Raw genomic sequence first — 14600 nt, forward strand, 5'->3', positions numbered from 1 at the left:
ATTGCACATTACTTTTCGGTAAAGGTCTATATAAGAGTGGCAGGTTGCAATATGATACATGTGGGAGAACCTGGTGAAGGGGAACCAGAGAATGAAAATACAGGGGAGAAGAGTGTCGGAAAAGGCCAGTGGTAAATAGATACCTAACATGGTAAGAAAGACATGAAAGAAACGAGAATCTGGAGAGCTTAAATGAAGAAGGCAAAGTCGGTCCTGGTTGAATGGGATACGAAGCGGTTCAGGATGTCTGTTTAATTCTAGTCAATAAAAAGTGGACACATTTAAGTATATTAACTTTAAATTAATACAGTCCAAAAACCAAGAGGGGCAGGAGACAGTTCAAGAGAGCAGGAGAGTGAAGTAAGAAGTAGGAGCAGGGAGGGAAATAGACTGAGCGAGTATGTGAGAGAGGTGGGCTCACCTAGGAGGAAGCTAAAATTATCCGATGAATCCAGGGAGAAGATTAGAAAAGAGGACATTATGGTACGCCTGATACTAAGGGGAAGCGTAACTTCATGTGACAAGGAAGGTACTTGGAATGTAATGAGCTGGACACTCACCTTATCATAGCGACCCCTTTCGGGGAGAGAGGTCTTCGTGAAGTCAGTCCCCCGGCGATCTTTGGAATGGTTATTAGGATAGCCATTCTCTCGCTCATCCACGCTGTGCTCTCGTCGAAAAGGCAGTCCTCCAGCCGGCTTGTTACCACTTTTCCAGTCCTTTTTTGTGATGTTCAGGTAGCTGAGAACCTCCCGTTGGATGCCTCCTTTGTTAGATCCGGGATGGCGACAACCCTGAGGGATTCTCCGGTCAAAACTTGCATCATCCGCAAAGTCCTGTTTTTCGATCAAGCTGCCCACACTTCCCATAGCACACTGGTAACTTACAGGGTCACGAAGGCAACCTGGGTCATAGGTCACATGACAAGTCTGAGCCATGGAGAATCAGATGTAGACTGAAGAGCAGAACTGCGTATGGGAAATAGGAACAGAAAAATGTGTCAAGATGTTAGAGTTTAAACCAGTGTCTCAAAAACTCTACCATGGACTTCTACTAACCCCAAAGGTATGCTATGTAGTGCTACCACGCCCAAAACTACACCCTGGACAGGTGGAGAGTCAAAATCCCGACTTTGGTCTTCTGCAGCCTCCATAAACCTACTCTGCCCTGCCATCCCCACATTCTCCTTCGTGGGTCATTGCCAAACCATTTAATGCTACATTGGGCTTGCCCATAGGATCGAACTCAAAACTTTTGCCAGCACTTTCAGCTACATTTGGGGTGTAAAACAGCAGCTATTTTGCGATTTTGCAATGCTCTCCGCCGGACACACGCCATACTCGAAGGTGACTATTCTGACAGCCCTATCTTGGACTGGTTGCTCCCTGGACCGCTATTCACCTTGCTGAAGAACTGTTGATCCTGTTATAAATCACCTGGTGTGATGCCATTCGCACGCCTGGCACCAGAACTACTCCTCTTGTTCTCCACCCTTTACTCTTGCTGTCCAACCTACACAGTCACCTGCTACCAAACCAGGTTGCTGCTTAACCCATTCAACAACCCTATCATTCACTGATGCCGTTTCTGCAAAAACACAATTTTTCTACCTGAACTACTGCTGGCTCCCTCAACCACAGAACTGCTGCCAGACCCAAATCCTACCCTGCATTACCACCGCTGCCTCTGCAAAGCCACAACTTCTAATGCTTCCAGTAACCCCACAAACTGTGGATAGTCACGTAACCCAACCCTGGTCTGTTACCGAAGCAACACACACTATGACCTGCAAAGGAACCCACACCCACACTTTGATTGCTTGGATAATGACAGCATCCCTTGGTGTTAACACCACAACCCAACATAAACTCTTGTGGACTCTTATAACCACACATCAGACGGCAGCCAAACCTAGAACCGCACCCCAGACACCGAGGTGCTAAAACCCTAGCTGTGCGTTACCAAATAATATAAGCATTGCCTTTGCTACATTTAACTGCACACCAACTACAACCTTAAAATAGCGTTATTACACATTAACTACTCTCCCGCGCGCTCTACTTTTACACAACAACAACCAATGTGTTATTAGTGATTATACCCCTTCCACTGTTACACCTTAACTACGCCTTCAGGGATGTGCATTATTACACAATTAATACACGCTCCCTGCACGGTGTGCATGTACCTTGTAATTGCATCCTACCTCTGTTAAGCGTTCTTGCACTATTCTGGAGAAATGCTGCACTTGACTTTAAAGGCATTTTTACACAGGCAAATGGCGCCCTGACTCAGGGCCCCAACTGTTCAGAGACAATAAAAGCACAGAAGAAAATACTGCACATTCCCTTCACAGTTTAGAAGTTGAAATAACAAAATATTAAAAAATGTCACCCCTTATCCCCATGCAATGTTGGTCCTGTATCTTTCTTGCACACCTGTGATCTCTTCTACACAGCGTCCATGGGTAGAGGCCCACTTCCGGCAACCCTCTGCACTGAGAGCTGACATCTTCCCTCGAGACAGATTCAGCCCCTCCAACAAGGTTAGGAATAGAAGTGGTCGTAATTTGCAGTATTGTAATTACACGAAATTACAGCAAATGTATGCGGAATTAAGCGAGGAGGGTAACTCTACGTTTTCTCAGCACAAAAGGCACCATTATGTCCAAAATGGACCAGAGGATGGCATTTTTCGCTAAGAAAATAGCACTAAATGCAACAGATATCACAAACAGCAGCAGCTGCTCTCTCTGTTCCTGTGCTGTTGCAGTAGGCATTTTTTGCACCAAATTATAAATTACACGAGGGGATATAAACATGTACATTTCTTTAATTTCGATTCACAAGAGTAGGGCAAAACTAGTCCCATTTCTCCAGCACCATTAAAATGTGTCCCTGGCCTTGTTAGGATGCAAGTTACTTGCACAGAGCTGCTTGGTAAACTCCACAAGGCAGGTCCTCATTTGGGAGGTGGAGTACATCAATCCCTGTGTATCCAGTAGGCAGGTCCTTCTTCAGGCAGCCTTTAAATCTCTTCTGGCAGGGTTTCGCTTGAAGTTGCCCCCTAAATGAATAGGAGACTAGGAATCAAAGATCTCAGCCCTGACACACAGAAGTCCTCTCCCTCCCACACTACTGTGTGGGATCGGGCACTGATCAATGAGAATCCTTGATTCATGGCGCTGTGAGCAAGGCAACTGATCAATATGTTTTCTCGACTAATCAGTTTTCTGCCATGTGAACATTTTAGAACACTCCTTCAGTCAGATCCTATATGACCAGGTGTCTTCCAACAGCTTTCCCCAAGCTGGTTCCAGATAGTATAGAACCTAGCATCTATGACCCAAACAGGGAAAGACACATCCTTTACCACCCAAATGTAGTAGAGTGAGGAACTGGAAATGTCAGGACAGAAAAAAGGAAGCTAAACTGCAAAGGGAAAGAAAAGGCATCCCTGGCCCCTAATTGCTTCAACTTGACTGCAGTGACATTCTTGGGGAATGGGCAGGAAGGTTCTGGTGTTTACTACCACGTGAAACCAAAGAAAGGATATAGCTGGCGCACTCAGCAGCCAGAGTCTAGCTATTGTAGACATAGCTGGGAAAGATCAGATTAAGTCCAGGCCGGCCAGCAGGTGGAACAAAGAACTAAGGCAGCCTTGGCTAAAGCCGTTCATTAGGGTCGGGTCTGTGAGAGCATGCACCAGCGTCTCGGTTGTATACCGAAAAGGGCTTGGGGCACACTTACCATTTGTGCAATTTTGCGTCACTCTTATTTACAGGCTCCTTAATTGGACAGTGCAGGTAAAACATTTCCGGTCATTTCTGTGGAGCAGGGACCAAGTACAGATCGATTAAAGTTAGTCTGTTCCCGTACGCTGCTCCCAAAGTGACTGATGTACCAATCCCCCCTTCCGCTCCCCGCCTGCTGCTCTCCCCATAGCGATTGCACTTTCTTTTTAAATTGACCGATTCTTCTAAGATCGGTTAATTAAAGAGACATACACACACACACATATATATATATATATATATATATATATATATATATATACATATATATATATATATATATAACCTACTGGCGGTCGCCAGTAGGTATATATAGTTAGGATTTTTTTCCTATGGGATTTTTGAAAATTCTATGTTGAATAACTTTGGCGTTTGAGGACGGAATTGGCTGAAATTTTCTGGAAAATGGAACATTTTGTTTCTGAGCAGCCCCTGAAAATTTGGGGGGGTTTCGTCAAGCGGGGGCCGAGAAAAAAGGGGGGTCCCAAAACGTGTTTTTAACATTGAGTTTTCCATAGGGCGGTTGGACTCACTTTTAGCTCGAACGGCTGAATGGATTTCCACGAAACTTGGCAAAATTGTAGGGACTGGTAGCCCGATGTGCCTTTGCTATGTCTCAAGATATATGCTACAGTGGTTTTTACGAAAATTAACTTTGAAAAATATATATTGGGCTACATTGGGCTATATATATGTTGGAGCCCAAATGTAGCCCAATGTAGCCCAATGAAGCCCAATGAAGCCCAAAGATGGCCGCCAGAGACAAAAAAAAACAAATGTAGCCCAAATATCAGCCAGATGTAGCCCAACTATAGCCCAGTGACAGAATGTCCCAGAGTTTTTAAAGAACAACTAGAACGCTAACAGTCTTACTTATGACAAAAGTATGGCACACCTGAAGTCATCTTGATTGGAATAAAGTGGTAACACTTAATACATTTAATTTGAAAAGGAACAAAATAAGGGGTTTCATTTTGCCATAGAAATGTTATATATATATATATATATATATATATATATATATATATATATATATATATATATATATATATTTTCACTGAAAAATCCATAGGTTATAGACCATATATAGTTAGGAATTAGCATTTACAAAACCTTGAAAATTCACTGAAAAAACCATAGGTTATAAACCATATATAGTTAGGAATTAGCATTTAAAAAACCTTACTTTACTCACACAAAACCATTGAAATTCCATATATAGTTAGTTGTACTAACTATATATCGCGCACCCGCAATCCACTGCTGATCATGTCACATATTACATCATTCATGACATGGTCAGTGACATCACTGATGACATCACTGATGACATCTCAAATGACATCACTGATGACATCACTGATGACATCTCAAATGACATCACTGATGACATCACTGATGACAACATCCAGTGACTGTATGTTTCTGTAAAGTTAAAATATGTCTTACATATTGAAGAATGAGTGGATGTAGAAGTGTCTGAACAAAGGATTTAGTAGGTGCATGACTGACTGTATGAGTGAGTGATTAAATGTGTCTCACTGAGTGCATGGGTTAGTGACTAAACTGTCTTAATTTGTGCATCATTATGTCTGTTGTTCTGTAAACTGCTGCATGTGTTGATCAGTAGCTATATGATTAACTATATGGGTTATTGATTGGTTGCCCAAGTATTTGTATGGGAGACTGAGAGTGTGTATGGGTGGCTGGGTGGTGTATGACTCTCTGCATAGATGTATGGGTTCAAAAGTGCATGTGGAAACAGCTGTATGGGCGGTTGACTGTGTGCATGACTGTATTGGTGAGTGAATAGATATCCCAGTGCTACATGTCAAAGTAAGTACATATGTAAAATACAGTACATGTGAGAGTTGACATATATAAATAACTGTGCATAAGAGCCAGTGAATGTGTGAGTGGCTGTATGGATCATTGTGAACTTGTATCCAGGATTGTATAAGTGAGTAAATATGTTTTAGTATATGTTTGAATAAGTAAGGTGTGTTTAACTGTATAGTTAAGGAAATGGAGGTGTGATTGATTGTTTGCATGACTGACTAGGTGTGTGTGTAACTTCATGGATGAGTGACAATCTGTGAGTCTGTGTTTACACTGAGTGTATCTAAGGTTATATTACAGTCTGAAGAGGTTCATCGTATTATCACATGAATGATGTCATCAGTGATGTGATCAGTAATGTCAAATGAGATGTCATCAGTGATGTCATCAGTGATGTCATTTGAGATGTCATCAGTGATGTCATCAGTGATGTCATTTGAGATGTCATCAGTGATGTCATCAGTGATGTCACTGACCATGTCATGAATGATGTAATATGTGACATGATCAGCAGTGGATTGCGGGTGCGCGATATATAGTTAGTACAACTAACTATATATGGAATTTCAATGGTTTTGTGTGAGTAAAGTAAGGTTTTTTAAATGCTAATTCCTAACTATATATGGTTTATAACCTATGGTTTTTTCAGTGAATATATATATACATACATATCGCAGCAGCTTGTTAGCATTAGTAAAGTTAACAGGTTATAACCGGTTGATTTTGCAGATACTTGTTTCTAAGCAGAAAAGGGGATCTAAGCAGGAATGAGTAGCATGACTAATTTCCCAGAAAATTGACATGAAACCAACTTTAAATGACTGCTGCGTGTTTTTTCACATTTGCAGAGTGGTGGCATACGTGCCTGGCGGGCCTCTCAGACGGCGCTGGAGCCTGTCGGAAGTGTGTGGGTTTTTAACTTTGATATTTTTGCGTATCTGCATTGTGCGTCTGCCAGGAGTGGCGTTTCAGCAGAAAGCACAACACAGCGATATCTCACTCGTTTAGCAGAAATGTTTCTGCTGCTGTATGTGACTCAGTTCCCCCATTAAATTCTTCTATTTGGGAAGCGCGTTAGCCTTTTATGGAAGAGGACATTTTCAGGTCATTCTCCACCAAGCCCTACACTTCTGTAGATATCCTTTGGCTTACACTTTTTTGAGGGATATTTTGTCGTCTCACTATCTATTTCCTATTGTGTAATGCGAGTTGTGCTTTATTTAGTTTAAGAGGGTGTCTTGGGGTACTTCATTTCTTTCGGCTTTGTACAGCATGTCACTGTCAAATCCCAATTTGTGTCCAAGGCAAAGCCTATTGGCTTTGCCAATGCTTGTTTTGTATAGCTATCCACACATCCCAAGATGTATTCCTGCTGGCTGCACCCATACAACAGTGCTAACACACACTCTGTGCGCATCCTAGATGCAGCACTGGTGCAACTAAGGAGACTGCAGACAGAAGACGCTCCAAGTCATCTCTACCCTGAAAGAGACGGTCAAAAAGGCCCTGGCAATTATACCAATATTAATGCTGCCACCACTGCTAGTCTCACCCCGGTAGGAGGACAGGAGGCACTCCAAAAAACAAAAACATAAAAAAAGGGTTTTTACTCCATGTGCCCCTCCCGACTGAAATGCCCTGCTCTGGAATTTCAAACATTTCATAGAGAAGCCACTCAGTGAACAGGTGAGGACACTGAATGGGACTTTGCTAGAAGTTTAACGTAGGGCACAGGCACACGCTCTCTAGAACCAAGAAGAGGACATTTCTATCTCAACAGTTGCCATTTAAAAAAATTTTTTTAGGGTATTAACAGGTCTTTAAAAGGCAAATATACTTTTTTTATTGTGCCATAAGCATCGGCGACCTAAGCTGCTACAAAGAACAGGATGTGATTGAGCTGTGATAACATGTACTTGGGACAGTATTCGGATGCACACTGTACAGTTTTTTCACGTATTTGCATCACAGGAATGTGCATACTGAAGCACAGGATGTGATTTCAGTGGCAGCTGGTTTCAGGGAAGAATAGCGGGGCAGAGGGTATGGGGGAACGGACGATCAAAAAATGAAAAATAAAACCACTTCCCTTCCACTCGCCGCATCGCCTACTTGGTACTCTTCTGCTGCACTGCACAGGCTCCCAAACTCCTCTACGGCCAATCCTGATGCTGCTCTTATGCATGAGCGATTTGTGCTCCCAGACTGGGATCCTGTGCCTGCCGTCTCCAAGCTAGTAATAAATACAGCTCTGGCTGGAGACATCGCAATGCGCATGTCGAATTGGCCATCCTGAGACAGCCAGCCAAACCAACATGCGCACTGACAGCAGTGCCAAACACTCTCCCTCCAGCCTGTCATCGTCTGGCCCTGCCCCCAAGACGTCGTTTGTGTTAAAAATAAAATTATAATAAACCTGTGTTATCGTTTTATTTTTAGAGTTTTGTGGCTGCCGATGGTGGGGGTGGGGGGGGGGCAGTACTCCTCCGCCATAGTAGAGGAGACACTGTTGTCTGATTTGTCTAGGAATCCTCGATTTTGGGGCATCTGTGATGTCTGATTTCAAAGGCAAGTCTAGAGGTTCCACACTTAGGAAATTACCCATTAAAACCGATATCCTCCCTGTGCATGGGAAATAGAAACTGGGAGGCCCAGTTCATTTTTAAATTGTGACTCACATTCAGAAATTACAGTGCCTCAAGATTTTCCATTTAAAAATGAGGTCTATCCAATTATGGTTGTATGTCGTTACTACGAATTCCGTTGCAACGCATGCCTTTTCCACGCATGCGTTACAACGGAATTCGTTTTCCACGCATCACCTTTACCACGAATTTTCCTTTACCACGCATAGATTTACAACGATTTTCGTTGTAAATTTATGCATGGTGAGGGCATACTCGTTTTAAAGGTTATACCTCTCCCATTACATGACACCGGCCCTCACTCCTTATTATTACCCCTGCCCTTAACCCTTAATCTTTTCTTTTTTTTTTTTAAACTAAAATTCCCCTTACCTTTTTAACTCGTCTCCTCTTCATCTTCGTTTGTTACGTAGGTCACGTCGCTTGTCCGTCGTAAAGAGGAAGTGGAAGTTTATTCCAGCTTCCTCTCTAACGACGCTGATTGCTTCGGCATTTAAGGTTCGTTTTGGGGGGGGGGGGGGAGACCCCCCCAACCCCCCTTTTTAATCCTACGCTTTATTTTTTGGGGGGGGAAACCCCCCAAACCACCCTTTTTTTTTTGCATTTACCACACATGCCTTTACTACGTATCTCGTAGTAAAGGTATGCGTGGTAAAGGCTGTCGCTGTAACCACGCATGCGTTGAATGAATGCGTGGTAAATGTTTTTGTGGAAACGCCCGCGTTGTAATGGCCGTTTCCCTCCAATTATATGGAAATAAACCAGGAGACCTGTCTGTTAAATCAAATGCAATAGTGGAAAACAGCTGGTTACCCAGCGGGCGGTTTATGACTGAAATGCAGGATAGAAGCTGTTCTTGGCCAGTGGAGTACTGTGCCATTTATCTACTAGTCTGAAAAGCTTTTAGGTAATCAATGAAGTAAGCACATGTGGTGCGTTGGCCACAGATACAAATTCTCCCTAGTCCCATACAGGAAACGCAAATGGAAGCAACATTTTAGTAGCAATAATTGTATAGACAGAGCCTGTCCTGTTTAAAGACACAGGAGATTACGCGACATGACGTTGTAGAAAGGTAAAGGTTTGATGACTGGACAAAGGCAATGACAAAGATAACCCTATGGGGTCTGTATTCATCACAGGTGCAGAGGATATCAAACTGTGATGATCGCTTCTTGTACATGAAGCAGAATCACATTTGACTCAATATACCAACCGGATTCGACTTGAAGATCCCACTGGCAGGGCAACCGTTCAGTAGAGAAGATGGAGCATCTTAAAAATTACCAAACAAGTTGCACAAGATTTGTCGAATTACCATAAAGGTTTTTCAAACAATTCAACAGTGTGATAATCTGGCGACATTGTAAATAAAAAAGAGTTAGATTACAGAATAGGCAATCTTGTTTGAACAGCCAGTTCTTCAATGGTGGTCTCAGTTTCAGGTGATCTTCCAGAGCTCATGTTCCCTCTGAAAAAGAATTCCACTGAACTCCGCCGAGTGTGAGAAAGAAGGTCGACCTTCAAGAGCCTCAGAGCACTAAGAAACAACCCGTAGTTGACGAGACAGAGTGTAGGTTAGGCAAGCTCAACCACGGAGAAGGGATCTCCTTTGGCTTGGAACAATGTGTGAGTCATGCAGAGCGACTGTAAATTAAACCTCGGTGCCACCAAAGAGTCAATGAAGAAGGCACAGGACCAATCACATTTGGCCAAGGCTTTATGCAATGGATTATATTTGAGACGTAAATGAGAGTGGAATCATACGGAGGCAATGTATATCCGATTTGCCCTTAGGAAAAGAACAATGGATATCAGAATGATTTTGATATGCATAACAGAAACCGATATGGGACATGCACAATGTGTGATGAAATTACCCCATATGAAAAATGTTTACAGGTGTTGTAATGCTTCACCAAATTCGTGTGAACGAAACTCTTTGAATGAAACTCTGTTTATTTAGACCATAGTCTTTAAATACAACGGGAAACCACAATAGATAAATTACAATTCAATTCATTAAAACTTCCTTATAAAATATTCATAAGGAGAGTACAGAATCCACGGCCATTCCCCAATAGCAGCAACCTTTTAAACCAAAGAAATTCAATATTGTATATATTAATCTAATTAAATGAGTAACAGTACAAATTCATGTGACAGTGTCCAATCAAATGATTTATTGTATAAGGTGTTATCATAGAATGTAATAAAAATGGTTTACAATTACTACTGCTACGGAGGTGTGAGGCAAGGGCATGGGATTACCTGGTGGTGCGCGGGTGTGGCCAGGTCTCCAATGTGTGACGTTGCGCCACTAGTTCCCACGCTCAGGCAAGGAGGCTTCTGATGCATTCTTGGCGAAGTGTTCGTTTGTTTAACTGATAAAGTAAACTGGACTCAGAATTAATATATAACCAGTCTCTTTCTGTGGGCAGCTTAGGGTGAGCACACAGACGGTGGGAATGACAAAGCTGAGAAGAGGGTGGCTGTGATAGCAGGGTGGGTGTGAGAGGAGGGTGGATGTGCCGCAGGTCTATGATGTGACATCAATGTTTCGCACTGTAGTTCCTCTTCATCACTGCCAAGAGTCCTGGAGACTGTTCTTGAAGAGGTTACCCATGGCTTCCCAAGTTTCTTTGATTCTGTACTTGTAGTTCAGGCATCAACACTTACTCAAGGAGACGCTTATAGGCTTGGGCTCAGGAGGTGCAATAGAACAGGATACTTACCACAATAAACAATTGTGTATGCCACGCAAGTGGCATTTCTCTGACAGGCTATGTATTAAAGCAAAGAGTAGAACAATAAATCAGTTAAAGAACACAATAGGGAAATCTCAACGTGGCTAATGCTTATGGTTAAGGACAAAGGACTACCAATACCGGAAATAAAGTTCATTATATGGCTTAAATAAAAATTTACGGGCAGGGCACTTTTAATCCGGCTCAGGTTGTTATGGTACAGTGTTTATGTTTCAAGCCGGAAGCAGTTGAAGAGAAAAGTTTTTCAAAGTCCACTGGTTTCTCAGTCACTCCCTTGACTCAGGTTAATGGTTTTGTCCACGAATGGACATCATGGGTCAGTATCTACAAACTGGGCAGTTGCCGTTTCCACTTTACGATGCATCCAGAGTACTGAACCTCACAATGCGGGACTTAGACCCAGCCAGGTGTGGTCAAAATAGGTTACCCTCCCACTGCCTGGTTCCCCCCCCCACACATACCCCACCCCCCATGTCTGTGGATCTAAGAATTCCAGTTATTTATTGCAAGGCATAGCAGGAAAACTTGAAAGCCCATTTGCTCTGAATCACCACCTGTAATCAAAAATTATTTTACCATTCGCTTTCTACGAAGCAGGGCCATTTGGGAGGAGGCATGAGACTCCACAGCAAAGGGAGCGTGAAACTACTAAAAGGAGACCTAGAGGTCATGCTAAGGGTTCAATCTAGGGTGCCCCAAGTGTTATCAGTCACCCCATAGCCCACCAAAGAGATCTTGGTCCCATTTGCTTCTGTACAAAGAGGACAGAAGGAGCTGGGTCTGCAGTACTGGTGAGGAAATCTTAGACTGGGGCGTGGGTGGAACATGAATCAAGATTCTTCATCAGTATACTGTGTGTCCAAGTCCACTGTGGTCACCTTAAGGGACCCACAGGGGTCTGGCCTTTCATCCACTCTCTCAACCTATTCATGAAACTTCTAGCAATCTCCTTGAAGTCCTCTAATATTCATTATCATATGACACCAAACTGTACTTGAAAGTCTCCTCCCCAGAAGACATCATGTCTCAACACAACTCTACAAAATACTCAGAACTAGCTAACTCGCAAACATCTCAAACTAAACGCTGTCAAAACGGAATTCCTCCTCATTACCCCACCCAACCACAATCTCAAGATCGACCTATGGATAAAGCATCTAACTGCCCTCAACTGCTCACGTCACATTAAGGACTACGCAAGAGCTCTGGGAAATACACTCGACAAATACCTCAACAAGCAGAATCACATCAGCACCGCCACCAAAGGAGCAAATTATCAGATGAGTATTTTAAGGAAATTAAAACACTTCCTCCCCATTACGAACTTAAATCTGCAGTCCAAGCTCTAGTCATTCCCAGGCTGGATTATGGGAGTGCTACACTCTGTGGCCTGCCTAGATTCAAGATGGCCCCTCTAAGGGCCTCGCTAAACACTGCAACCAGACTAATCACAGAAACAAACAAAAACAGACATCTCCAAGGATCTAAAATCCATGAATGGACTCCCTTATGAGACAAGAATACAACTAAACATTGCATGCAGGACTCAAAGGCTTAAATTTCAATACTCCTAGGTATTTGGCACAAAAACTTGAATTATCTGGTGGATGCAGATCCTCGAGAAGTACCAGCTTCCTGCTGCTGAAACCACAGATTTTCCACATAAAGAAATATTACAACAGAGCCTTCTTATGTATTACCCGAAAAATGTGGAACTCCCTGCCTCCAGAAATCAGTATAATTTTGTCTACCGCCTCCTTCAAAAAAAAAAGTGAAAGCCCTTCTGATGAACACATTTTTGCATTAAATCACACCTTTTGCCTCTTGATCTTACCCTGGACTTTTATTCATTTGTTGATCATGCCTACTATCTTGCCGATTTCCTATGGAGGTTAAGTTCCTCAACTTGTTAATTTTCTCTGATTGTACCTCTCTCATATATGAGACTGTTCTCTTGTCTACTATTTTTCTCTTACATCCATCACGGGTCATGTTCGCACTATATAAAACTTTATAAATAAATTAATTAATAAAAGTATACTTTTGTGAGCAAACTGCTCAGGCAAGGTCACTACTTCATTGCTGACCCAGCTGCACATCTGCAATGTTACTGAAGCTCTCTCTTGAACACAAGAGACCATGCTTGGCTTCAGAAATTGAAGAAAACTGCGGGTCCGATTTGTGACCTATATGCCTGCTTCAGGGCCCTCCTTTATCTCTCCTTAGTCTTACAAGGACCCAGTAAAACACATTCTTTTCTTTCGAAATCTCTCTTTTAATGTTATCACTCTCAAAAAGTGCTTATTTTCATGTAATGTCCCTTTGATGGGAAGAGGGGGTTTCTGAGGTGAGAGTATCAGGCAAGTGTCACTTCTCGGGCTCTCCCTCATAACCTCCTCATCGGATTCCCTCACTGCCACCCGCCACCAGCCACCAGCACCCCTCATCTCTCCGTAGCCCCCCTATTGACCTCCTCCTTAGATTCCCTCACTGCCACCCTCCACCAGCGCCCCTCATCTCTCCGTAGCCCCCCATGGACCTCCTCCTTGGTTCTCTCACTGCCACCCTCCACCAGCGCCCCTTATCTCTCCGTAGCCCCCCATTGACCTCCTCCTTGGTTCTCTCACTGCCACCCTCCACCAGCGCCCCTCATCTCTCCGTAGCCCCTGCCACTATTGACCTTCTCCTCGGATTCCCTCACTACCACCCTCCACCAGTGCCCCTCATCTCTCTGTAGCCCCCCCTATTTACCTCCTTTTCGGACTCCCCCACTACCACCCTCCTCCAGTGCCCCACAACTCTGTAGCTCCTCCCCCTATTGACCTCCTCCTCAGACTCCCTAACTACCACCCTCCACCAGCGCCCCTCATCTCTCCGTAGCCCCCTATTGACCTTCTCCCACTCCCTCACTACCACCCTCTTCCAGTGCCCCTCATCTCTCCGTAGCCCCTCCCCCTATTGACCTCCTCCTCAGATTCCCTCACTGCCATCCTCCACCAGTGCCCCTCCCCAGGGCCGGTTCTAGGATTTTTGGGGCCCTGGGCAGAAGGGGAATGTGCGAGGCCCCTCTAATTTGCATAGACTTGACCCAGTTAGGGCTGTTTGCATCTGAATAGATGCCCCTCCTCCTCTCAGCCCCCAACAAGCACCTCTTAACAGCTCATAAAGGGCTGAACGGTGTGAGGGTTGCTTAGTGCCGGCCTTGCCCCTCATCTCTCTGTAGCCCCCCCCTTATTGACCTCCTCGGATTCCCTCACGTGCCACCCACCTCCAGCGCCCTTCATCTCTCTGTAGCCCCTCCGCCATTGACCTCCTTCTCGGAGACCCTCACTACCACCCTCCACCAGCACCCATCATCTCTCCGTAGCCACCCTCTCATATGCATTTCATTTGTTGTATAGGGCTACTCACATCCGTGTAGGGTGTGACCGTACTTTACATCACACACACATTATATAGAGAGAATCAATCATGCAAATATGTAAATAAGTCTACAGGGAATGTCACATAAACCGATGAGAATTACGAGGTGTAGGAATCTCATGTCATCCATAC

General features: G+C 43.8%; 1 protein-coding gene across 1 annotated transcript in view; it reads right to left on the reverse strand.

The window, feature by feature from the left end:
- N4BP3 (NEDD4 binding protein 3) overlaps positions 1-14600 on the reverse strand; it is an 83021-nt gene that overhangs the window by 20144 nt on the left and 48277 nt on the right. The window contains exon 2 of the mRNA XM_078652736.1: positions 561-968. Within this exon, the coding sequence (XP_078508862.1) occupies positions 561-938 (378 nt within the window). The 5' untranslated portion in view covers positions 939-968. The remainder of the gene's footprint in view (positions 1-560; positions 969-14600) is intronic.

Source organism: Lissotriton helveticus, chromosome 7, assembly GCF_964261635.1.
Source record: "Lissotriton helveticus chromosome 7, aLisHel1.1, whole genome shotgun sequence".
Lineage (NCBI taxonomy): Eukaryota > Metazoa > Chordata > Amphibia > Caudata > Salamandridae > Lissotriton > Lissotriton helveticus.